The 26,967-nt window shown below is 43.5% G+C and overlaps 1 protein-coding gene across 5 annotated transcripts in view; it reads left to right on the plus strand.

Annotated features, from left to right (window-relative positions):
* Nucleotides 1-7,194: 7,194 nt before the first annotated feature.
* Nucleotides 7,195-26,967, plus strand: part of cdc42bpab (CDC42 binding protein kinase alpha (DMPK-like) b) — a 71,173-nt gene continuing 51,400 nt past the window's right edge. For 2 of the 5 annotated variants that reach the window (XM_085381354.1, XM_085381356.1), the window contains exon 1: nucleotides 7,196-8,503. In XM_085381354.1, the coding sequence (XP_085237480.1) occupies nucleotides 8,326-8,503 (178 nt within the window). In that variant the 5' untranslated portion in view covers nucleotides 7,196-8,325. Of the gene's footprint in view, nucleotides 8,504-26,967 lie in introns of all 5 variants that reach the window. The other 3 variants (XM_085381357.1, XM_085381358.1, XM_085381355.1) reach the window with 2 other exon arrangements.

The raw sequence follows: 26,967 nt of genomic DNA on the forward strand, positions 1-26,967 counted from the left end.
AGTAATTTGATTACATGTACCTGTAAATGTTCCATGCCATTGGATAAATATACATTCAGTTTATGCCAAGCATGGTTTCCTTGACAATTCATTAACAAACAAACCTTTGACTTCATTTTTTTAATTTCAGTTGCATTTTAATCAAAAAATGTAATTTGTGTTTATCAGGGTTATGACTCATCACAGACTGTTACAGGGATCTTGAACATAAAATAAAGTGGTGTTGTTCGTGCACACTGATGGTATACTGTTACTTCTGTTTTCCTTCAAACACCGAAGGAAGGATAAAGCTGCTCAAAAGTGTATGCTAATGATAATAATCAGCGCATCCTCCATAACAAAGAGCCACGGGTGAGGTCCAAACCTGTAGACTGTCTGTGGTCAGCAGACATGTAAATTCCAAGCAAATCTTGTCCAGTCCAGCCAGATGCCAGTCTAAGTGCCTGCTCTCCACAGCCTAAAATACTCTGCTGTCCGCTCTGCCTCACATTACAACCCCTAATTTGGGAAATTAAGATGGCCTTTGTGTGATATTTCTCAGTCCTCCTTCCTTCCCATGACGCTCAGAGACGAGCTGCCTAGTTCAAAGCCGCATCTCATACACTCATAGGTGCCATTTCTTTTCAATCAAAGGCCCAACGAGCTCCTTCAATCCACAACGCAGGTGTTAATTAGTATCCGCCCATTTGCATTCAAAAGCAGTCCAATTTATAGGTCAATCCGTTCCATTTGCGCAGCATCAGACCTCCCTGTTTCTGCTTTGAATGCGTATACAGGAAGAGGGCAGAGGCGCAGTTTGGTTTGCGCATTATGTTGTAGCATCTCATTATTACGCGTCTCCCTGGGAACAAGGCGGAGCTGCTGCATGCTCCAAAAAGTCAATATTGAACTTGTGTTGGTGGTCACGGCAAAAGCCCCATTATGATGCGCTCGAGCATTGTCAATCACTGCTACTGGCCGCCTTATCTCCACGCCAAATATTTGGAGAAATGAACCGCACTAGTTTGCACATTAATGGTCCACACCAGCTCTTCTCTTTCAGCTCCCGCAGACGCGTCTGGATCTAAAGCTGGCTGCCAATAATCATCGATCAGTGCGTGACAAAGACGAAGCGCTAGACCCGTGCAGGGCAATACTGTTACTGCCCTCCGCGATGTCGACCAACCGCAGGACGGTTTAATTGCATTTCGCACAGCGAATGACGGATCAGTCAGCGCAGACATGCGCGTTGACCCCGCTGCAGACAAATGGGATCAGACACGTTTAATTAGGACTATCAGTACATATTTTCATTGGCTTTTAATTCATCGACAGTTGTGATGGACTGAACCATCGTGGCTCCTAGGAAATATTTCAAAATCTACAACCCGATGAGGGAAAATCTCACGCAAGAAATTCAACAGCTCTGTTGTGCAACTTACAAAAAGGCTCGTGGCTTTCAGTAGCTGTGCTGAAACGGTTTGTACAGCAGAGGACGCCGTGCGCAAGCGCGTAGAGGCTTTAAAGGAAACTTCCACCCCGAAACCCCCATTTGCGCTGTGCTACGTTCAAAAGATCCGATAATCATGACGACGTTAAATAGATAGCAGGAAGGCAACATCGACACTTGGATTGATAGCATCATCGAGGAAATAAATATATGAATAAATGTACACTTAGATCTCTTTATTGCCCTTATTGCTTTGTCCTATTCTAATTAGACCACTTGTGAACATAACAGTTGAACTGAATTGTTCATTGTACGTGACTTTTAACAGGATACTTGCAGTGCTTAAATTTATTAACCTCCTTGTCAAAAAACAAGAAAAATATCTCAGAAATCTGTCAAGCACTTGTTTAAAATGACCTTATTTATTTTATTTTATTAAGAGTAAATGTGAAAATTCATGGATAACAGCAATAATTGTAGTTTGGCATTAAAAGCAGCATTTTGATTTAACAGCTTGCGCACACTGGTCGATTAACCATTACAGAAATATCAGGAATGACTTTGGTCACTGTGACACTTTAGAGCAGAGATGCTGACTCGTTTTACATCAAGGGCCACAGGTAACCCACAGTGATCTGAAGTGGGCTGGAGGAGTCAAACTAGCCTTTCTGTGACATTTAACCACATTTAATCCCAGAGATATGTGCATAGAACATAAAGAATTTCAACAGCACACGTCCGTTTTTCTACATGAAAGATGTGTAAAATCTTCTCAGGAAATTTGTGAAAACTTCCTACACTTTTTTATTGATAAAGTGCTATCTGTCAAAGCACAGACTTCCCAGTCCGTTCCCGACCCTTCTACCCCTGTCCCTAGTTCTGCTGTCTTTGACAGGTTCGAGCCAGTTTCCATGCTCTGCCTGCAGGAGTTGGTTGCTCACATGAAGCCCTCAGGTTCCCCTTATGATGCTCTCCCTCCTCGATTTTTCAAAGAGGTTTTTCTCACTATAGCATCAGCTGTACAATCCATTGTAAATAGTAGTCTGTCCTCTGGTGTTGTACCTGTCAATCTCAAACATGCAGTGATTCAGCCTCTACTCAAAAAACCTGCTCTTGATCCTGATATTATTGCGAATTACAGACCTATTTCCAAACTGCCTTTTATCTCAAAGATTCTTGAAAAGGTAGTTTACAAGCAATTAATGTCCTTCCTAGAAGAACACGGTATTTTAGAAGTTTTCCAATCTGGTTTTAAAGCTTTACATAGTACTGAATCTGCCCTTTTAAGAGTTTTTAATGATGTGTTTTTGGCAAATGACTCAGGTGACTGTGTTATTATTGTGCTGTTAGATTTAACTGCTGCTTTTGATACAGTGGATCATAATATTTTAATTTCCCGTTTAGAGCAGTTGGTGGGTATGCGGAGTACCGCACTGCAGTGGCTCAGATCCTATTTGGCAGAGCGAACTTTCTCTGTGAAACTAGGGGAGTTTGTATCCTCTACTGCTTCTCTTCAATGTGGGGTTCCACAGGGTTCAGTTTTAGGCCCGCTTCTTTTCTCTCTATATCTCCTACCCCTTGGGTCTATTTTCAGGAAACATGGGATTTCTTTCCACTGCTACGCCGATGACTCCCAGATTTATTTCCCACTTAAAAAGATAAATGGCTTCTCAGTAGACCCGCTGCTCAGATGCCTTGATGAAATAAGGACTTGGATGGCTTTGAACTTTTTACATTTTAATGAACAGAAAACAGAAGTGATGGTTTTTGGTGGCGCTTCTGAGGCCACTATTATAGATCTTGGTTCACTGGCACAGTATGTTAAACCAGTCATCACTAATCTGGGAGTTAAAATAGAGGCAAATCTTAAACTTGAAAGCCAGGTCAGAGCTGTTGTAAGATCTAGCTTTTTTCATTTGAGGGAATTAGCCAAAATAAAGCCTATCTTATCGAAACAGCATTTTCAGACAGTAATCCATGCCTTTGTTACTTCTAGGCTGGATTATTGTAACGCACTTTATTTTGGGGTTAGTGATGCGTCCATTAGGCGCCTGCAGGTTGTGCAAAATGCTGCAGCACGTCTTTTAACTGGAACAAAAAAGTTTGAGCACATTACCCCTATTTTAATTTCACTCCACTGGCTACCTGTACATTTTAGGATTGTTTTTAAAATTCTCTTATTTGCTTTTAAATCTCTTAATGGCCTGGCCCCCCCCTACCTCTCGGAGCTACTACAACCATATACACCTGCCCGTTCCCTTAGGTCCGCCAATCAGCAACTCCTTAAGGTACCGAAAACTAAGTATAAACTTAAAGGTGATCGTGCTTTTGCTGTAGCTGCTCCAAAGTTGTGGAATGATCTGCCCTTGCATGTTAGGCAGGCCTCTTCTCTCTCTGAATTTAAAAGTCTTCTTAAAACATATTTATTCGCTGAAGCCTTTGGCATTGATTAGAGGGGTTGACTCAATTTGTTTTAACATGTTTCAATTTATTGTATCTATTTATTTTATCGTATCTCATTTTAATTTTCTTTACGTATGCTATTAACATGTACAGCACTTTGTGAAACTCTGGTTTTATGTTAAAGTGCTTTAGAAATAAAGTTGGTATGGTATGGTATGGTAAAATCACTGAAAACGATCATATTTATATAACACAGTTTTTGTTCATTCACAGAAAATGTTCTTTCCCCCCCAAAGTGTCCACAGTACACAGCGGAAAACAGGAAGTTGTCTGCCATTTATTTGTTTATGCATTACTTAAATACTTTGGTGTAGCATGAATGGCCATGCAGGAATCTTAGTCAGCAGAAAACGTCATATAAAAGTTATAAATACACAGTTTAAAGTCCAAAAATCCATCCTCGCAGTCAAAGTCGTCCCTGCAGTCGGATTGGAGGCTTTGGCGGGCAGATTCTGGCCCCGGGCCCTATGTTTAGCACCACTGATTTCAAGTAAGTGTTGCATAAACCTTACATGGGCTGGTGTTCTAATAGATGTGTAAAGCACTGTACGCCGTGAGCAACCATCACTGCTGTTTTACATGATATTCATTCTTTCACGACAAAATGACACCGGATTGATGCGAGGACAAAAAGAGTCCGAGTGTCGACCAGGAAGGATTTCACATTTCTACGAACTTTCAAGACCCATGTCACACAAACTCTGATGTGATCAAGTCTGCTGAAGGACAGAAGCATTTAAAAGCATTTAAAACTAACTATAGACGCTTTACATGAACATAATTCACCTACCAAACACGATATTAATGAGGACTGAGTGTCGTATCAGACTGATTAGATCCTGTTCATCACATACTTCTAAACTACCAGTGCAGGAAGTGACAATTTTGGAAAGAGAAATAATAACAATCCTTCCACGTTAAAGTGTTGTAATACAAATACACCTCAGTATATGCAGTGAACGCACCGAGACCGAAGGCGCTCGGTTTCACTGGGTTTGGCAAAAAGATTGCGAAGCGCTCAGAGCGACCTGTGACAGGATTATCTCAGCAGACGCCACATGATTTCTGCTTTCTCACCACACATCGTTTCATTTTCATGGTCGAGCTGCTCGCTGTCCTGAAGCATTTGGTGCTGTGTGTTTTTGAACTTTACTGATAAAATGTGCTTACTTGTGAAGATTGAACATGCATCGATAAAATGGCAAACGGACGCGTTCAACGTGAAATGTCCTGATCACATGATCCACATTTGAATGTAATATCCACGCGGACACACGAGACCCGTTTCCAGCAACCATCACGCCTGCTGGAAGTGAAGGTTGTGTGTACTCCTCCCTTTCACAGCCAAACTGGGCCAAGAGTGCAGAGCTGTGCAGAGTAACACTGATGATTGGCTCTCTGATGGGCTCGGTTAACTGTTCAATCCAACAAGGGTGATGAACATCTCCAAACAATCAACAATGAAAACTCAATCAAAGCACAGCAGTCTCAGTGCAGGCTGACAAACAGAAGCAAACACAGCAAGTGTGTTGGAAATATAGCAACAACACTTGTGCGAGGAATTGTGTCTATTAACAAAAGCACTCAGACGTAACTGCACTGCTTCAGAATCAGAATCTTTATTGACATCGTGCTTTCAAACAATGAAAATAGTTTGGAAAAATAGTGAAAAGAGGGCACTTTTAAGTGTTGTGTACAAGAATATAAGATAAGACTTTATTGATCCCACAACGGGGACATTTTTGCGTCACCTCAGCTCAGGTACAGATATCAGAAGGAAATACAAAAATACAAATAAGTACAATCAGTGAAAAAAGTAAGATAACACACTACATACAATGGTAGCATACACAGTATGTGATTATGGATATGGCTGGAAATATGGAAGACATAAACTATATAGCTTGATATAGCTATTGTACCACTACTATATGACATCAGAGTTGATTTCCCTTTAATCAGGTGACTGCGTCTTATATGGCACGTTGTTGTGCGCTTACTTCATCACATCTCGTGTCTTTCTTCTACAGTCAGGGGGCCCTGAACTATTTATTTTCTTAAGTATGGAAGTTTTATGTTCCCCTTTGTTGGGGTGTGTGGCCTCAAACACCTTCTCCTTCTCTCTCCGTCTCCCTTCCCCCAAACATTCAGCTGCTTAGGCCGTTATTGATTACTGGGTGCACTTTGAGCAGTGATAAGCACTAAAGGGATCATTTCCAAACAAGGAATGATCAGTTCAGACTCTGAACTACATGAAACCCCATGCACTGTTTCTATGCAAATAGGGAGCGAGAGCGTGCCACACAGACCCTTTTTGTGTCAGACATTTAAGGTGTGACTGTGAATGCAAAAGCGAGACACATTTGGTAGATTGCATAATGGTTTGTGGGGAATCTGACTGTCATATTTGATGCATGTGGCTGTGTGAGGTGGCTCACTGTCACAGCTAGCTGGACTCGACACAGTTGCACTGACGCAGGCTGGACTGTATCTCGTTTAAGTGCTGTGTTTGCGGTCGGTTACAGGGACAGCAGTCATTGTTACTCCCGCGTGAAGAAAAAGACGCCACCAGCACACAGCCCGCAGTTCCCATTCACAATATTGACAACACCCCCTCCCATCAACACCCCCCGCCTCTCCCATTCGCACAGCAGATGCTGTGACGGGCGCCATGATGATGATCTGGGATTTTGCCTGCAGCAGCGACCAGAGACGTTAGAACAGTGGTAGATAGGCCGCGAGCTATAGAGGACGTCTCGAGACACGGGAAACATGGCGGATTAACGAGCATGCGTGGAAGTTGGAAACTGTAAACGCGTTACCTAACATCACAGACTGATAACCTTTTTTTTGGACAGCGTCGAAACGTGTTCAGAGACACCGTGTTCAAATCAAACTGGTAAGACGAGACTGAAATATCCGCGAGATATCCACAACAGCAAACACGGTGGTAGAAGTATAACGTCCAAAGAAAAAAAACAACAACCTAACTAAAAACGTGATAATTAATAATTTTACTTTTTACTTAAAGTAATTTAATAAAATTTCAAAAATAATTCCCCAAATAACAGCCCAGAAACATTAGTCCGGATGATTGGTCGCATACTGGAGAGACTTACTTCTAGAAGGATCTTCTATGGTTAAAAAAGAAGGTACGTATTTATCAATAACTCATAATTACGTTTCTGACGAGAGCTATTTGTAAGCCATTCATAATTTCCAGCAGAGCCACTTTTCCCACAATGCAGCGCGGTGCTGCAGCGCACCAGAGCAGTGTATAGTGGGTTATCTTTTCAGTTTAAAGCCTCTGGCATCGAGCCGCTGGTAGCTGACTGGGGAAAGACGGCAAAGCAGCGAACGACCGGCGGTGCAAAGGGAAGGACGGGGGGGAATTTAGGCAGTGTCCCGTATTTGGAATAAGCGAGGCTAGAGAATACAGCTTCCCCCTGACGTGAAACGAGCTTTTCTGCAACCTTCATAAGAGAAAAAAAGGAGCCGCATTTTTCTCCTTTGACGGCTAACTTACAGGCTGGTTGGAACTCTTGGCTAACCATCGCGTTTGAACTGTGAAGAAACTAAAGAGACGTTGACGAAGATTGGGATTTAAAGAACATATCTCCCAGCAGTGAGTTGTGAAAACAAGGGGATATTTTGCAGTTAGATAAAAAAAAAAATATATATATATATATACACACATTGTCAGAGACAGACGGCATTTGGTTGAGACGTGTTAACGCTGCGTGTTACATGTCAACTCCCGGGAAAAGGGGGAAGTTGTGGCATCAAGGAACGGAGAAAAGTAGCGTTAACGTTAGCTCCCTGGTTAGCTGAACAGCTAACCTAGCAGGCTGCTAAGCTGCTGTCGCCCTTCCATTCCTGGAGCAGAGGAGGGGCGCTGGGGCTTTGTAGCATTGCAGATCTGGTTTGCATTTTTTGGATTGCTGCAAGAATGGAGAATCCCAAATATCTGTCTCAACTCAGGGAGAGGTTCTGAACGGCTTCGACTAGGTTATTTTAAATATATATATATTCTCTTAACGCCAGAGGAGAGCAGAAAACTGCCTGCTAACGCTGCGATTCCAACAAAATCAGCCGGCCCGGAGCAGCCAGGGTCTGTTACAGGCTTACTTCTTTTCTTATGCACCCTTTGAGGGGTTGGGGGGATAGGTATTAAAAAATGGGGAAGTGCTGCACGTCTCACCCAGCTTCAAGATACTGGCTCTCGAGAGGAAGGTCATGATTAGGCGCATTTTATCGCTTATTTAGCACCGGCTTGGCCTCAACGCGCAAAAGTTTGATTATTTTTCGAGACGTGCAGTGGCGAGAACTTTTCAAGGCCCCCCTCTGCGCTGACTTCCAGGCCGAGGAGGTGTTTGCTCGTCCAACCCCATCCATCACCATTGCTTCAAAAGGCCAACAGTAAGGAATAGAACATGTCGGGAGAGGTGCGTTTGAAGAAGCTGGAGAAGCTGATCCTGGACGGGCCGGCTCAGTCTAATGGCCAGTGCCTGAGTGTGGAGACGCTGCTGGATATCCTGGTGTGCCTCTATGATGAGTGCAACAACTCCCCCCTCAGAAGGGAGAAAAACGTCCTGGAGTTTTTGGAATGGGGTATGTATTCTTCTTATTTACTCCATTTTCCCTTTCTTTCTTTGGTAAGATGATCAAGCTAATAATACTGTTGGCGCAGTGGCCCTCCCTTTCTCCCACCACATTCCTTTTATAGAAGCAGCAGGGCTCACTTTGGCCTCCTCTTAACACACTGGCTCGCACTAAAAACTAAAGAGAGAAGGGGCCAAGCAAGGCCACTTTACTCTCCTGTAGTTAAATGTTTTATGTGTTTTGGAAAAAAACAAAAGCATGTTGGAGGGTTAGACATTAAAACAGAAGGTGCCAGTTTATTACCAAAAACAGAGATGCTGTAAAATACCAAGCTGACAATGATAAAAGAGGATGTATCGGCTGGTGAGCAGGCCTGTTCGGATTTGAAATGCTTCCGGGACGGGTCCAATAAAGATGTTCTCTCCCCTGCAGGCCGCCATGTATTCCAGTGGGAATGCACTTAATGTGAAGTAGATGGCTTTCCTGTCATCACGGCTACTTTGCATGTCAGTTTGCTTGGGTTTGTATGCACGTGAAGGGTAGAGTTGTCCCATCAGACAGAAATCACTTGCACACGCCCATGCTTTGATTAGTTTCTACAGAGGGGGGGGGGTTCTGCCTTTTTCTGGCTGTTTTGTAACTTTAAGACTCCCTAAGGTTAGAGAAAGGGAGAACAGCAGGAAGACCACACACACCAACAAGAGAAGGTGTGTGTGTGTGACATTGGGGTTTGGTTTGTGCATGAAGCAGGAATGTGAGCGACTCACCTTTTTTTGTTATGTAGGGCAGAGGCCCAGCTAGCTGCCGGAGCATGCCTGGCTGCCTGGACTGCGCTGTCTTTTACAGCCCTGAGAGAAGGGTGGCAGTGCAGGAGCAAATCATTGACCTCACAGCAGAAATGTGGATTAAAACAAAAGGCAATGAGGCGACATATTAGAAGGAAAGCGCTTGTGTGTCATATCTGCAGGAATCTTTTTGTCTATGTTTCTAAAAATACAAAAAACCCCTCTACAGACAGACTAGCCGTTTGGCCCGTCAGTGAGTGACTGTGTCACAGACAGACAGGATGGCAGTTAAACACGTGTTAAATCTTTTGCCTGTGGCTGCTAAGTTCATCTACCCCACCAGCCACCATCTGGCCAACCTATTCTGTGCTAAAAACGCAGTTGTGCAGGCTGGAAGTGGCTGGATTTGGCCATTGTTCATGTTTTTTGGGGGAGTCTGCATGAGGATGACGAGGTACTTTTGTGCCTCTGCTGAAACATGTTTCCTTTAGGACAATCAGTTGTTGCCCCCCTTTGCTAGTTCTCAGCTGATGTGCTGCATCAAGTTGGCTTTGCAACAATGCCAGTGAGCCCAAGCCTTTAAGGAGAGGCGCCTGAGTGCCAAGTGGTGACCTCATCGTGACATTTCCCTGTGTTGTCACTAGAAACTGAGCTCTAGCAGACACAACATGCAGATTCAAGCTGTCATAATTGCCTGGAGGTCCCGTGTTGCTGCTTGTTATTTACCACTCCAAAGGCACTGATATTGAATCCTCCAAATTTATGCATTTTAATAATGTAAGTTGAAATGGCTGCTCAAACAAAGCTACGGTGTCCTTTCCAGAATAGAAATGTGCCTTAATTGTAAAGTTCTAATTAAAAAGGGCCTTTCAACAAAATCCATTCAAAGGTAGCTCTTAAGATTGTTCTCATCCTCTGCCGCACACGTACAGTTACCACGGTGGACCCGGCAGTTGTTCTACTCTGGGCTCTGAAGGATGTCACTCAGAGAAGATATGACCTTACATGGTTCTGTCATGCAGCGCTGTCGTTGGCAGAGAATATCTACCCACGTGCAGTTCCATCCTTCTGTTTGCAAGTGGCATCCAATCAGCTAAAGCAGCGGACCCGGGCCTCGTACCGGTACCGGTCCGTGAGTCGTTTGGTACCGGGCCGCGAGAGTTGAGGCTCAGGTGTGAAATGTGTGGTTTTCAGGGTTTTTATCGTTTTCAGCGTTATTTTGTTATCGTTTTTATCGTTAACTCTGTTTCCCTGGGTCTTTTCACGTGTGTTATGAATAAATCTTGTTTTTTTCGGTACCGGTACTAGCTTTATTTTGTTGTATTTATCCGCGACACCTTAAAGGCCGGTCCGTGAAAATATTGTTGGGCATAAACCGGTCCGTGGCGCAAAAAAGGTTGGAGACCGCTGGACTAAAGGGATGGAAAAAGCAGATAAAATGGCTGGTTTCAGACACTGGTCGGTTGTGCACCAGGCTAAGTATATAAATAAGAATTATTTGGACTTGTGAACAATCTTCTGGCACAATTCTTGCTGGATTGCTTAATTTAAACAAGTTGATTTCCTAGCATGGACTTGGCTTTTAAGCGTAGTCTTCAAATTTTCAGTTTGCGTGAGACCGAGGGCTTGGCAAGGCCAGTCCAGAAGCTTAATGGTAGCGTGCGCTGACCATTTCAAAACTCGTTTTGCTGTTTATTTGGAATCGCCGTCCTGTTGGGACACCCAGCTTTGTCCAGATTTCAGTGTCTAGCAGTTGAGTTGAAGTTGAAAAATTTGGATTCCATCCACTTTATGCAGTGTAGCAGAATAAGGCTATTACCATAGTGCAAGGGACAGCGGCCTCACACGTGGTTGTCCAAGCATCTCTCTCGTCTATAAAACGTTTTCTTTTTTTCCAGAAGACATCTGAGCTGAAAATTTCAGTTGAGCTTGAAGGTGTTGAGTTTGGAGCCGAGGCGTCTTTCTTGGTTGGCGCCCTGTCAGTCCACGCTGATGTGAAACTTGCTTCACTGTGGACGGTTTCCAGTTCGTGGCCCGGGTGAGCCTCGGTGGTTCCCAGGCTCTTATATTTGAGCCTGCGTGGATCAGATGAGATCCGACACTATTCGCGGTATGATGACTTGTATGTAAACGACTGACGAGCACTGTAAATATGCCAGTGTGTGACTGCAGAAGACATTGTGGACTTTGGTCAAACCAGTTTGCCCCAGTGGTAAACGGCTAGGGAAATCCTGTCCAGACAGATGTCCAGGATGTGTCCCTTATCTGCCTGTCGTGCTCATCTGCAGCTCTGATATATAAACAATTAAACATGTAGCGCGATACTCAGGGATTCTTTTCCTGCATAGAATAACTAACATTTCCCCAATCATGTGCTGTCCAGAGCCGAAGGCGTCGAGCGCTGTAACAAAATAATTTCTGTAACTATTTTTGTGAATTTGGGGTTAAAATGTTAGTTTGGACATTTTGTGTCTGAGATGATCAGAAGTAACAGATTTGCAGCACTGACAGGTTCAGCTTATTTGCAGTGTTACTGCCCAAAGGCTTTTCTGAACCAGAAGAAACACCCTGCTGCTGGACGCACTAGGACAGCAAATAATCACGTTTCTTACATTTGTGTTATATTTCATATGTACTTCACAGCTGCTGCTGGTTAATTTCACTCAACATTTCAGCAGCTCAGGTTTCAGTGTTTCCCACAATAAGACTTGGTCTGGTCAGCGCGTTGGTGGTTTTTGTGTCAATTATGATTTCCTCACAGCCCGTAACCGTTCAAACTGGGGCTTGAAGCGTGCCAGACTAGCTGAACTGGAGGTGTTTTATCCGAGTGGTGGTACGGGAATAATAACAGTCGGCTAGATCATTGCTGCATCTACATGATTTGCCATATTTGAACTGTGTTGGTGTTGAATCAGCTCATCCTTATGAAATCCAAAGGGCTGCTGCGTGACCACATCAATGAATGACACCTTTCAGTCTTTAACTATATTTATATTTTTAAGAGTTATTCAGTGAAGAGCTCAGGGCCAAGAAGAAACCATTATAAACTGCCTCCCAGATGGTCTTTTATTATGGACAAGATGGACCAGTGAAAGTGATTCAGTTCAGCTTTTGTAGTTAAAAACAGCGGCGTAACAGTGAGCCAGTCCAGACAATAGTTCTTCCCTCTCGGTGGAAGGAATCTGCGTGTAAGGTTTTAGCCCTGTGATAACGCGCGTCCACGGCAGCAGACCACACCTCTGTGGCATAGCTGCACACAAAAAGTATAGTAGCACTGAGGTCAAGTCTCGTCTTGTCCTCAAAAGTTTTGTGAGCGCCACCACTCCCATGTTTTTCTTCTTCTTGGCAGAAAACCCAGCCACAGGGTCAAAGGAAAAAAGCACACCTGCTGCACATGTAGTGCGGTTCTCAGGATTTGGACACTTATTAGCTAAATGCTAACCAGAGTAGTGACACAGTGCTGTTATAGCTCCTTATTTGTACTTCAGCAGAGGAGCCAAAGTGCACGTGACCAACAGGAGTCTCTATAGGAAACAGACTGGAACAGAAAGATGGTGTTAACACGTACTCAAAACACGGTTTAATCCTACATGCAGAAAAATGGTTCAAGATGGGCCCAGTGAAACCTAAGACCCCCTCAGCCTGTGAGCACTCGGCCTTTGTGCGGCACACAGAGGCTGCACCTTCGCAGCTGCCCTTTGTAGCCACGCCGCAGCGCCTGCGCGCCTTTTTGCTAATGCAGCACAGCCGTGACAAAGGTGCAGCAGTGTTCCCCTTTCTTCCCAACGATGTTTATGAAGCGAAGAAGAGGACAAACACGTGGAATGGGTTTGCTTTTTGTCTTGTTGGGTGACCTCATTCCAACTGAAATGGAGACCCCAACATGACCTGCAGCCACCGGGAACACGGGAAAGCACGCTGCATATTGCAGCATTTCCTGGGTCTAGCAGCTCAGGCCTGCGCGTGTGTTTATTCACTTGAAGCTGAAACTCGGTCTGAGCCAGCAACTCTTCACCCACACTTATTTTAAATTAATTACGCTGAAATATTTCTGATTAAGCTGATTAAGAGTTAACTTGAAGAAAACGCTCCTCCTCTTCTTTCTCAGCAGCTGAGCTACACCTACGGTCTTTTTCATGGAGCAAGCAGGAGATGAATAACGGATCAGTTTAGTTTCACATTGATCTGTGGCTTACGTAGGCAGGCGCCAACCCACCCATGATGGTGATCTTTCCAATCTCACCGCGCGCTCGATCTTTTTCTCCCATCGTCGCCTCCTTTGTGTTTAGCACCAGTCTCACTCCCCGGTTTGGCTGGCAGCTGAATGAGAGTGGGCGGCATTGCCAGGCCACAGTTGGCAAACACTGTGGAGGCTTCCTGACCTTTTCTCAGTCCAGACTCGATGTTAGCCTGCAGTGGCCAGCTGTTCAGCTGCAGCTGATGTGTGCTCCACCCTGCAAGGCTTTGGCAGCGTGTAACACACACTGCTCGCAGTGGAGGCGTGTACACACACACACACACACACACACACACACACACACACACACTCTTATTATTGTGGGTTTTTTTTGCCTAACTAGGCTATGTCATAGTGCACAGACCTGAGTTCTTCCCTGTTTTTCCGCTGTTAAAGAAAGAGCCGCCACTTAAATCACGCTGCTTCCAAAGAAGAATTTTTGGATCACATAGTTTAAAGTTGTGTCCACCACACCAAAAACAACCATGTTCACAACACTTTCTAAGCCTCTGCGTTTATACACTCGGTCCCTTCCACCGCTGCAGGTTGGGACCAAACATGCTCAGACTGCAACCTCTGCATTAAAGATCAGCGTCGAGTTGGAGTCGCGCATAAAGGCCAACTCATCCTGGGGTTTTTCCCCTCAGTCAGGAGTGACCATATATAGATAAGAGGAGGGAGTGCTGAGTTATCAGCTTATTACTAAGGTATAAACAAGGCCAGGATTTGTTCTGCCCTACATTTTGTTAACTGAGGCTTCATTTACTTGAGTCACAGTTTGTTTATTAAATGATAAGTAACAGTACAGTCCTCACGCCCCCTCACAGACCCGTGCAGAGCTGGTAGAAGTACTTTGGAAAGTAATCACTGTCCATTAGGATGAACTTGGTTGGCAAAGCTAGTTCGGTGACTTGGATTAGCAGCATTCAAAATGAGAGACCACAGTGATGCAATAAAGAGAATCATCCTCTGTACAGTTTTCATGAAGCAGGAAATTAGCTTTTGAGACTGAAACTAGTTTGTGTGCAAAATGGGTATTTGGGCTAAGAGGTGTCGTTTTAACACGGGAAACTATGGTTGTGGAGACTGCCTCTGGTGGCCAATTGAGGGATTGCAGTTTTCAGCACTTCATTTTTAGGCCTGGAGGTTTCTACAGAGCAACATAAACTAAGCTATTGCAAGCTGCTGTTCCAGCTGTGCTGCAGTAGCTGGCCTTATTCACGCACAGGAAATGTACGTTTTTATTTTACTTTACGATCCATCACCTGCGTGGTGGATCGTAAAGACAGAGCAGTGATTTATTGTGTGCAGACGATCTGGGTTTGGGTCTTTGACATTATGAAGAATCAATAAACGAAGTAACAGAAAAGGTTGCTGAAGAAGAATTTGAGATAAATTGTAATTGGGTGAGAAAATATTTGACCCTCAAACAGGAGTGATGTGGAGAAAATGCATTTTATAACTCAAGTTCCCTAATCTGTATCAAATGTCAGTGTTTGTGTCAGATATTAAAATCGTGTTTGGCCTCGATCAGCAGCTGTTCTGCCGTTTCCTGTCTGGCTGCCCGGTGGCTTTGGCGGGCACAGTGAACAGGAAGGAACCACAACCGCTCGGTGAGGTGCTCCGGACCCAGCGGGTACATGATGTCATACGAGGAAGCGGGGACATCTGTATCGCATTGTGTCATTGTGTGCTCTGTGGCTCGTTTTGGTGTTTTGGACGCAGCAAGGTCACGCTGTTTATTTCCTTTCTGCTGAATTCCTTTTTCACAGCGACATGCCTGTTTGCTCGCTCTCATCAGCTCTTAGTGTTTCTGTCACTTTTTCACGTGATCACAAATGCCAGCACGTGTCTGGAAAGGACAGATGATGGAGAGGCCTGCCCTGTCCTGCTGTCTGCAGCTTAGTTTTTGGACCCAAAGGGGAAACCGCTTACCCTTTCTTAGACCACGTATCCTTGTTCTCCACGTTTAATTTACTCCCCGTCTGAATTAAATGTGGAGCAGTTCAAAAACAGAATTCCCTTGCGCCTGAAACATGGCAGCTTTGTATACGCAGCTAAATTTGCTCTGCTGCTGAAAGTTACATTTTCAGATCATTCTTGGGTAACTCGAAAGCACCTCCTCCAACCAGTTAGCTTAACGTCAGCCGGGTCTGTTGTATGCACAGGAGGTCCAAGATTCCTGTTCTGTCTACTGAATATTGTTCCTGACTTTGGTTAGATTAAGCAAAGCTAACAAAATGTTAAATCGTCATCATGTCATAGTGATGTCATTTCTGCCATTTTTGGCGAGTGGAAGTTCTACATTTTACAGAGCCCCTCTGATGACATGGTCCAAAAAAATAAATAAATTGCAGCCACAAAATACTATTTCGTGCCCTCGAAATACTTATTTGTGGCCACGAAATGCTAGTTTGAGGGCACGAATTGGGTATAACGTGGCAACGAAATAGATAACGTGCACACATCATATTGATACAATTCCTGGACTGCTGTGTAGAGACATAAGCATGAGAGTAGGCTAAACCTACACACCGTGGACAGAGACGGTATGATTGGGTTTTATTTTAGGCTGGGGATGAGCTACAAATGCATTTTGAAAAATCTGCAATGCAAGGAACCATTATTACGGAGAGGCATTTAAACAGGATACTGCGAGCCCAGCTTACAGACGTAAGCACGACCTGGACGCCGGGATAGATTTTATTGTCAACCAACTGCAAGGGCCTGGGAAGGATCACGGTTATTGGTCAAGTGTTTCGTGCCCACAAATTAGCATTTCGTGCCCTCGAAATAGTATTTTGGACCATGTCATCAGAGGAGCTCCATAACATTTACATTTCATTGCTAACTGATGTCTTGCTTTAACTTTATCCGTTTCATTAATGGGGAGATTCACCTTACCTGTGATAGCAAAGCTGGCTTTTGTTTTCATTTGGAGTCCACTCTGGGGGAATTCACCAGGGTAACACATGTGAAATTGTACATTTTCAGCATATTCACAGTTGGCCTTTGAAACACTTGGTTAATCTGTTGGGAGCGTTGTAGGCAGAGAAATGCCTGTTGGTAGTTGTGTCATCAGAGAGTGGCAGGGGAAGGCTTCCCAGAGGACGGGCATGGAGCTTATCAGCCCGCCTCTCAGGATCCCCGGGGTCTGACTGCACATGCTCCCCCCCTGCCCTTCTCTCTCCTTTTTCCACTTTTCTCCACCTTCATTTCTCCTCATTTTCACATCTTTTCCTTTCTTCTGTTCCTCCCCTCACAGTGGCTGCTAGTTGGCTTTGGCTGACCTCCCCATTCAGCTGTCTGTCCATCACTGCAGCCAGTGTTTGCAGACTAAATGAAAATGAAGCTGTTCGGCTTTTGGCTCATCATGTTTCTTTTCCTGCTGGACCTGGAGTGCAGCCTTTCTTGCATTAGCACAAAATAAGTCATCATTTCCATCTTTTTAGGAATCGCGTCTTATACTTGGTACATAGTGCTCAGATAACCTCATTCAGGGCTTTTACTTAAGTAATTGCTGCCAGTTTGAAGCTGAGAGGAGTTTGTTGAGACTTCAGTGTGACTCGATGCTTTATTGTTATTCTGTGCATGCTGAGGGGAACAAGTTGGTCTCCTCCTGTAATGACTCTTAATCTCAGAGGAGCAATTAGTCAGCAACAGCGAGACTTACCGAGCGGACAGCAGTCACACTCATCAACGCCACACACTGACCAACAGTGTGTTCCCCTTTTTCTTTGTTTTTTTATTTAAATGTCGTCAAAGGATGAATTTGGGGAAAACTGCTCGCCCCCTTTCAGCCCATTCAGCTGAGACGGTCCCATCGCCAGCTGGCGAAGGCGCTCGCTTGCATAGTTTTGTCTTTTCCCATACTCACTCACTGAACTGGAATTGTGTCACCGGCCTTACTGAGGAAACAAAACCATTTTGCAGTGATATTGGAAAAAAGGTCTTAGAGAGGCGCATTTCAAAGACTAGTTCATTAAAACCACACGGAGTGTTTATGTGAAGGATTTTGAAAGTCTCTTCATGTCTTACATTAACTGTGGATGTTGTTCAGTGCACTCGAACGACACTGCTGTTCTTCTGTGCTGTGATAGACCTTTGATGTGAAACCTTCTGGAGAAAACGTCACCTTTAACCACCATAAAGTCGATGCACAATAGCCACAGTTTGGCCTCAATGCATTTTCTGCTCAGTCCAGCTCAAACTGTTTGTACACTGTGTTGTATGATTTATGTAATATTTAAGGAAGGTGTTGGTGTTCTTCTGTATACGTATTCAGCATGGTCGGATTCTCAAAGAGGGAAAAGTTCAACTCTGAGGTGCAAGTAGCCTAAAATCATCGTTCTTCGTTGTTGTTCTTTTAAACCCACATGTTCCTGTCAGCTGGCTGATGTGCCAGCAGCTTGACCCTCCACTGCCTCAGACCTCAGGTCAAAATCAGAATCAGAATCAGAATACTTTATTCATCCCGAGGGAAATTAGGGTTACAGCAGGCAGCACGCTAATGGTGCATGCGCACTCACAAAGGAACCTTCTGACCAACTTTACACAAACATCACATTGGGGAGACATGTCAGAAAGGTAGGCTGATAGGAAAAACAACGAAAATACACTACATGAGGTAAGAGGAGGAGAAAAAAAACTCCACTCAGACTGAGCTCCTGGTGGGAGAACAGTTTGATAACAGAAAAAACACCTCAGCACAAAAGCACATGACTATCAATACACCATAGAAACACCTCTTAGTTTAACCTCAGCTGCCTTGTCACTGCTTACTAGTTCACAAACATGGGAGAAAATTGCAGCGTATGATCTTCCCTGGACCTTTGTTTTTTCCTCCTCGTACAGAATCTTTCTCTGACATCCAGACGAGGAGCCAGACGATTTGGCCTAAAATCTCATCCTGGTACAGGCAGATGCCAAGAGCCTCTGCTTGTCCAGGCTTGAACTAGCTGCCAGCAGGGAAACGATTCTTTCTTCTTAAGAGTTTATTTGACATTGGCTCTGCTAATGGGAACGTGTTCCTAATTTATATTTCCTATTATCTCGTAGTTTGGATGTAACGTAACATCGGCATTTGTCGCGTCCCAGTAAGAATTCATTCCAACCAGATGGGCATCCAAACTCAGGCATGTGATATGTTTTTTTTTCTTCAGTTATTGGGATGTTATTTATTGGTTATTGCACCAGCTGTGGCAGGAGGAACAATTAGGCAATCAGTGCCATGACGAGAGTCCCACCGCAGCGTCACGTCACAAGTTGTGTTTCGGTGACGCTGCGGACTAGTTTTCAGTCGTCCCTGAGGTATTGCTAGTGTAGTTTTTATTTTGCTCTGCTGCTGTGTTACAACCCGGCGTGGCTCTTGATATGGCCACCAGTCGATGTCGTGGAACCCCCCGCTGCGTGGATAATGTGGAGGCTGTCTCTGACTTGTGATGTAAACACTGTCAGGGGTTAGCTTGATCATTTTAAATATCGTCAAGCCCCAATTTTTACTATTGTTGTCAGTACCTTTGACTTTGATGCATCGTTTGCAGCATTATTTAATTTTACGTGTGTGAATGTGAGTGTGTGTGAATGGATGGACGACTGAATGTAGTGTAAAGTGCTTTGGGGTCCTTGGGGTCTAAGTAAAGCGCTACACAAATACAGGCTATTTACCTTTTATGTAATGGTACTACAGCATTAGTAGCTGAAAATGTAATTTTTATGCAATAATTGGAGTTTAAAAAGCTTTTCGTTGGTTATTTCATGAAAAACCAAATGAAATCAGTTGATGGTTCGAGTGCAGCACCTTTGACTAACGTGGCTGCTGCAGGACTCTGTTGTCCCCCGGCTGCTTTGAGCAGAGGGCTCAGCTCTGTGTAAAAAGCGCTGACTCAGGCCCCAGCCCCTCACGGCCGGGCTGCCTGTGGAATTTGGAGCTGAGGTGCAACGTTGGGGAGAGCGGCAGCTGTTTCGATGAAGCCAGGTCTGGCTTTTTGTCCACCAGCACCACTCGCACATTTGCTCTGCTCCCCTCTCTCTGTCAGCTCTCACTTTCTTTCACTGCTTTATTCAGTCCAGTGCTCCACACTTTTACAGCACAATATTCCCTTTGCCTCAGTATCCTCTCCTCTTTTCCTCACCTCCTGTTTCTCGCCCTGTTTGCTCTTTCCTCCCCCCCAGACTGCTGCATCCCAGCTTTGCCTGGTGACAGAGACTGCTGGCTTTGCTTGTGTCTGTGCAGGGCAGCAGTGCTACGCGCTGTGCATATTTGTTCATACTCCTCTCTTTCTCAGGATATGTTTGCACACTTTACCTTAACATGAAGTGCATAAAGCACCACATGTGTAGAAGCTGACAATGTAGACAACCTTCAGCATCTTGACAGGACGGAGCCGAGCTGCATCCCTGCTAAAGCACACACTTTGATCCTTTATTGCATGCTGTCATATTTGTAAAAGGGGACTTCATGCCAAAGAGAGAGGATTGGTATTTGCCCTCTGAATTTGCTCAGACTAAATAAGGACTGAACACACCAGGGGCCAAATTAGCAAGAGTGTTAGAACAGTGCTGCAGCCGCTTACAGCCAGGCTATGAAATCCCACAGTTGCTGAGAAATGTAGCGACATTTTTATCCACTCCTTGCTGTTTTCAAAGTAACTGATTTTAATAGGGATTTTTTCTATTAGGTACTATTACAGTGGTGGATGCTTATAATAAATATGACCACATTTTCAGATAATGAAGTTGGTGTACGTGCAGGTAATTACTGCGATCCTTAGGCGCGTTTCAAAGGTTTGTTTGTTTTTTAATTCTTTGTTCTGTATGATGTTACTAAGACATCAAATGTTCTGGTTAGGAGGGGCAGCCAATCAGAACAAAGCTGGATTAAAATAACTTTGATGAACTGAGGGTAGAGCAGGGCTCCACCCACTGATTTTCACTTAAACAGGCAGCTGTTTTTTATGTGCATTAAAGTTATATAAACATTTAACAGTGCATATGCAAATTCCTTGCTGAAAGTTTAACCAAAAGGCATTTCCAGTAGAAATGTGCTGACATATCCTGAGCATAACCATGTATAATATCCACTGAAGTTAAAAAGAGGTGCTTTGCAACATTAAACTGCAGTGTGCCAAATAAAAAAGTCAAATATGTATTTTTTGGACCATAAGGTGCACGGGATTATAAGACACATTAAGCGAAACAAAGCAGTCAGATAAATCAAACTTTATTAAACTCATTCTTCTTGCTTCCTCCACTTCTGTACCATTGATTCATTAATGTTGAATTCTCTATCAGCTGCTCTATTCCCATGTTGTTGCAGTATATTAATGACTAACCTTGTATTGTGGATGGATTAGGGCTGCTCGATTATGGCAAAAATGATAATCACGATTATTTTCACTGAAATTGAGATGACGATTATTTGACGATATTTATTTAACCCTTTAAGACCTACTATAGAACCAAGTCCACCAGAGCTTATATTATTTTTATTTATTTTTTTTACATGCTGTAGTGCCATTTGTGGGAGCATTTCAAGTTGCTATACAACTGTTATAGCCCATATTTTAATAATATGTATGCATTAAGTGCATAGTAATTACATAAATTGCAAAAAAGTGCAATAAACTACAAAAAAATTGAAAATCGCTTTTGTTTTGTTTACATATATTTCTACTTGGAGAAGTTTAAGAGGTTTATCCCTCAAAACTTTAAATACAATAAAGTTGCAAAAAATAGTTTCCCACCACAGGAAATTTATTTTGAGTGTCTTCATAGTTTTATTTTGGAGATACAGCAATTTTTATATACTGCAGGAAAAACAAAACAATCCTATGATGCAAATTTGCAAAGAAAACAGCAGGTGCATCATTTCACTGTGGGAAGTGTTACGAACAGCTGATAGGAACGGCAAAGCGTGTTTCTGGAATATTATGTTTTTGTTGCTGCAAGCGCTTTTTATGCAATTTTTGCAAAGCTTTATGCGGAAGGAAACCGTGACCGAGGACAAGCTGATGGCATCAGATGTAAGTACAACTCCTCCGGTTTCATATGCAAAACAAATTATTGCGCTAGCTTACACGGTTCAGGTTCTACAGGGATTTAAAAATAGTTACGCAAAATGGAGCGTGCTGCTCTGACCGGCTTTAAAGGGTTAACAATGACTTTAAAAAAATAATATAACATAGTGTGCAACACCACTGAAGTTTTTTTTTTTTTTTTAAACTCTTTTCAACCAACGGCAGTCACTCTCCTCTCCAAATAACTTCTGCTTAGCTTTCCGAGCTTCCCTCGGGTCCTCTTAATCAGCGGTCTCCAACCTTTTTTGCGCCACGGACGGTTTATGCCCGACAATATTTTCACGGACCGGCCTTTAAGGTGTCGCGGATAAATGAGGGAGGGGCTAATAATCGGCTCAGTCATTTTTAATGATCGTTGAAAGCCCAGATCGTAATCGTGATTAAAATTCGATTAATTGAGCAGCCCTAGGATGGATTATCTCAGTTGTTCTCCTGACTGAAGTTTGGTCCGTTTACAGCATCCTGCCATGCGATTGCATTTGTTCCTGACCATCAGGAACCCTCACGCTAACTTTTATCTAGTGGGAAAGTGTTAGTGTTCGTCCTCCAGCTTCACTGTGTTTATGTTATGCTAACATAGCTGTGTCGCTAGCAATCACGTAGCACATCATTATATACCAGCTAGCCCAACTTCAGTAACCCTACAAACGCCACTGCTATTTAGTTTCCTGTCTTCATTCATGTTGGAAGTGTTGGCAGAGCTGTACGCTTGAATGCTTCAGAAACCTCTCAGTCAGAACATGCTATATCATGCTTAGGAAACTAGCGAGCTAACTTCCTGCTAACTTCTAACTCCGTTAAGTGTAATAAATTCTGTTTTCATGGATGCCTGGATGTTAAACTTAATTGTTACACCTGGTAAAGCAGCAACGCTGATCACTTTAGTAAAGATGAAAGAATTTAGACAGTTTAACTCTCAGTGATGTCGCAGTGTTCGTTTGACTTTGGGACCTGAAGGGGCGGAGTTTAGGACCCAGATTACTCCCAGATTTAAGAGCACCTTATTCTGACAAACACGGTAATAACGACGGCCCGCTGGCATGCTCTACCAAAAATAGTGCTTTGTTGTGTATCTAACGGACAAAAGCCAAACCAGTTCCACATCACTGCAGCATTTTTACAAACCAGTTCTGGTTCATCTGTGTCACTCAACGATCCGCTTTCTCCCTTCTCATTCTCTGTCGCCGCTGTGATTTTTTGCCATGTGCGTATGAAAACAAAGGCACTGCGCATGCGCGTTTTACCCATATTCTATCGCAATATTTCATTTTCTTATCGTTGGCTAACATTGTACCGGTATTACCGTGAACGGTATGATATGGCCCAGCCCTACTGAGGGGTTGCACCAAGGTCCAGTATAAGATAAAGGATTCTTTTTAACTGCCAGGATACAAAACTACTCCAGTAGAGTCCAGGATTCGACTCTACTGGAGCTGGAAATGAGAGTTAAAGAAAATTATACAGACTTATAAAAGTATAGAGGCGCATAGCCAAACAGTGGAAATTAATAAGCATTATGTTGCACATATATGCATCATATCGCACATCAGCATCTTCTCTACTGTAGCCAAGGAATGCAGCTGGTGGATAACGGTCAAAAACAGTAATCGAGCTAATTGTGCTGTAGTTTGATCGGCATGATAACACACTGCACTCAGTGAGCTACGAGTAATGCTGAATTTCTCTTATTCACCCGCTCCTTGTCCCATACATTAATACTCCCACCCACACATGACTCAGTGGATTCACTGAACATCTCACTGTAGCTCGTTTGTCCGTGATGGTATGTGTTAAAGTTCCTCGATCGGCTTTCCCCCCCCCGTTTCCAAACGATGGACGCTGTCAGTCGTGTGTGCTTAGTCAGACCACTCTGGGACACATAAGCATTCAGTCTTGCAATTTGTGGTATTTCGGCTCAATCTTCGTAACTGGATAATGAGAGGGGGGAATGTGACAAATTAGGCGACGATGATGAGAGCACGAGCAATGAGGACAAATTGAAATAGTTGAAATAGATTAGGGGAGCCCACAGAGCTGGCTCGTATCGGTTGTAGTTGTCGTTCTTTGTGCCTCCGTGCTGCTTGCTGACACTGATCAAGTGTTGACCTTGGCTCGTAGCGTGGTGGCGAATTTGACAGTGACCTGCCTATTTTTAGGCCTGTCTTTAATATCTACACTGCTTTATGCATTTATGTCTCTCGCACTCGTCGTTCTGACCTCCTGCCTTCGGAGACGCATGAGTCAAATAATGTCAGCAGCTCGTCAGCACAATTCTCCATCTTCCACCTGAATGGCGGTCATTCAGGCCGGTGGAGCTTGCGTGCAGCTGATTCGTTGTCTGGGCGAATTCTCGATGATAAAACAAAGCGTCTGTGCAATGCTGGGCAGTCTGGTTACCCAGTGTCTCATAAGCCTGTTTGTTCCACACACAGTGATTTGGTGGTTTTGTGGATAAGTGTGTGAGAATGGGTTTGTGACCTGTAATGCACACAACCGAGAGACTGACTGTAAATAGACGTCTTAAAATTGCCCCAAACATTAAAATGAATTCTTTGTGGTTTGACGAGCCCACAGCCCACCACGCCGTCCTGCGCCGTCCCTCTCCTGAGAAGCCTCTGGTGGAAATCCTGCGGTCGAACTGATTGTCATCTCAATTGTTTTCCACTGAGTCGTCTCTGTTGTTCACCTCTATATATAGACAGCTGCCTCACACCGTTTCCTCCCTCTGCTGAAGGTCAGCATACAGACAAAACAATTGGGCATCACCCCAAATCCATTTTTTTCTCCCCTCGTGCAGTTAAAACAAGACCAATTAGGTGCTTCACTCATTTTTCCTTCCTGTTCATTGATTGGACAGATTTTAAAGGCGACACATGTTTATTAGAAGGAAACGTCATGTATATCAAATATTTCTCAGCTTGGGCTTTTATTAGAAAGAGTGTGTAGCGTTTGTAGCAAGCAACTGTGAAATCCGTGAGGTTTTTCCCTCCTGATACTGTTGGACAGTTTAAATACTTTGTCCTCATCCCTACAGCAGTCATATCCTCTCCCCATCCAAACCGTTCTCACAAGCTCAGCAGTTCCTTGGGACAAAAGTTCGTTTGGACTCATTAGTACATTAGAGTCTCTGTAAAATCACAAAACTTTGTTGGCCATTTGGTTCAATTAAACTGACACTATTTTTACATTGTTTTTTCAACTCCATATTTTGAGTATGATTCTGGGACTTTCATCTTTTCAGGTTTTAAAATAATCCTTATTTATTTAATGCTGGGCCTTGGCTTAGGCATTCGCGAAACAGGCTGTTCTATTTCTCCGAACCATTTAACTTGAAGCGAGCATTCTTCTGACTTGATGCTTGTAAACGTTTATATGCTGAAGAAGAAGAAAGACTTTTATAGGCTTTTGTAAAGACAGACTCTAAGTAACTGAACAGTTGCCCTTTGGTTGGGGTGTTGAGCAGACAGTAAGCTGGCCGTAACCACAGATCCTTGATGGAGGCTTTGCTTTGTTTTAAAATTTCAAATATTTCATAGATTTGAAAGTCCCTCACGTGTGACGAGGTCTAATGGTTTCCAATAGACTTGAATAGCTTTCTATGGGCGGTATCAGCAACATCCGCTTTATCTGTGTTTCCTCTGCTTTTCCAAATAAAGTCGGCTTCTTCTGTCAGTGGCCTCGTTCTCCATTAGAAACCCAGGTTGTTTCTCTCACATTGATGAGTCCACCCAGCAGTAAAAGGATGATGGGAGACAGGAACGTGACCCTCAGCCTGTGCGCACCCACTGCAGGTGTGTGGAGGTGGAGCAGTACCTGGTGGTACTCCACGCTACGTCCGGCACTGTGCAGCCTGCGGTTATCAGCATGTTGAGAGATTCGGTGCCGGCGATCACCTGGGGTTGTCTCGCATCCTCGTCAGAACAAGTGGCCGTCCCCGCTGTATGTAGCCTGACTCAATCTCCTTATCAGTGAGGTCATTAGCCCTGTAACTGTTATCTAAGTGTCTGACGGCTATTGTGCAGCCGCTGTTTGTTCTCACAGCTTACAGTGCCGAGCTTGAGCTCATGGAGAATTCCTAAATGGATCAGACCTGAGCTTCCTTGCCTGGTTAACTGTTGGATAGATCCTATAATTGGTTTTCAGGTTAATTGAATTAATTTAGTGTAGTGATTTTGTGCCTAAATAAATTATGAATTATGCAAGAAGTCTGGTTTGTTCTGCAAGACATTTAAAGGATTATTAGCTCATATTAATCTCTGCTTACTTTGATCATTTGTAATATGAACCTGGTTAGTCTCTGTAATAATGGCTTGGGAAACACCCAGCCCTGCCTCATCCTCACCGCTCATCCCTCGGTGATGGTCATACGCGTACCTTCCCTCGGCTCTGAACAGCAGCACGTCCTAACTTGCCCAGCTGTTGCCAGATGAATATTTTCAGCATGCTTTTGGTTACAAGTCCCAGCACCGACACCTTTCTACTGGAGGTTATAATTAGTAGCAGAGCTAGTATTTTTCGCAGTGAACGCGACTGGTTGTGGCCTAGAAAGTGTCTGTTGTGCATGGCTGCAGCAGTGGGAAGTGTGTGTGTATATATAGCACTTCAGTCCCCTCCATTTATTTTGGGAGCAGAAAGCCGTAATTTCGTGGTTTTCTCCTTATTTCAGTTTGTTAACATTACAGCCTTCCCAATATTCACTTGAAAACGGAGGGGCCACCATCTGGACTACAAGACTGTGGCACAGTGTTGGGGCTCTAGCAATGACTTACTTTGTAACTTGACAAAGAACTTTTCTGTGTTTTAAACTGTATTTTTTGGATTTTGCTTTGGTGTGAACTAGAGCTGGGCGATATGAGATTTTTTCATATCACGATATGTTTTTTTCATTTCAGGCGATAACGATATCTATCATGATATAAGCCAAATAACTATATTTGTAAGATTTAAATGTGCCGTTGCTCACAAGTAAAATGTGAAATAATCAGCAGCTTGTTTTTATTTAAATATTTATTTCCCATAATAAGTTCAACAGGGTAGATGTACTTAAGGAACATGAGACTTTTTCAGATAAATAAAGGCAAATATTGCAAACTACACAAAAGGCAGCCGCTAAAGCGTTTAAGTTTCAAAATAGAACAAACGAAACAGACTAAATTGTCAATTCCACTTAGAAACAAAATATTAATTCTAAAAATAAATCTTAGTTTGTTTTACAGAAGAACAGACAAAACTGACTAACTTTTGTCAACATCAAATAAACTGAGAACTAAAAGGAAATTCTCAATCTCTCCTTGTTGTATAGCTGAGCTTTTCAAACAGTTTTAACAGTTACTTTAGTCTGACAAAAGCCGAATGACGAATTAGCGCTTCCAG

This window comes from Rhamphochromis longiceps, linkage group LG15, assembly GCF_057381845.1.
Source record: "Rhamphochromis longiceps isolate RC_006_pf linkage group LG15, R_longiceps_female_GT1.1, whole genome shotgun sequence".
NCBI lineage: Eukaryota > Metazoa > Chordata > Actinopteri > Cichliformes > Cichlidae > Rhamphochromis > Rhamphochromis longiceps.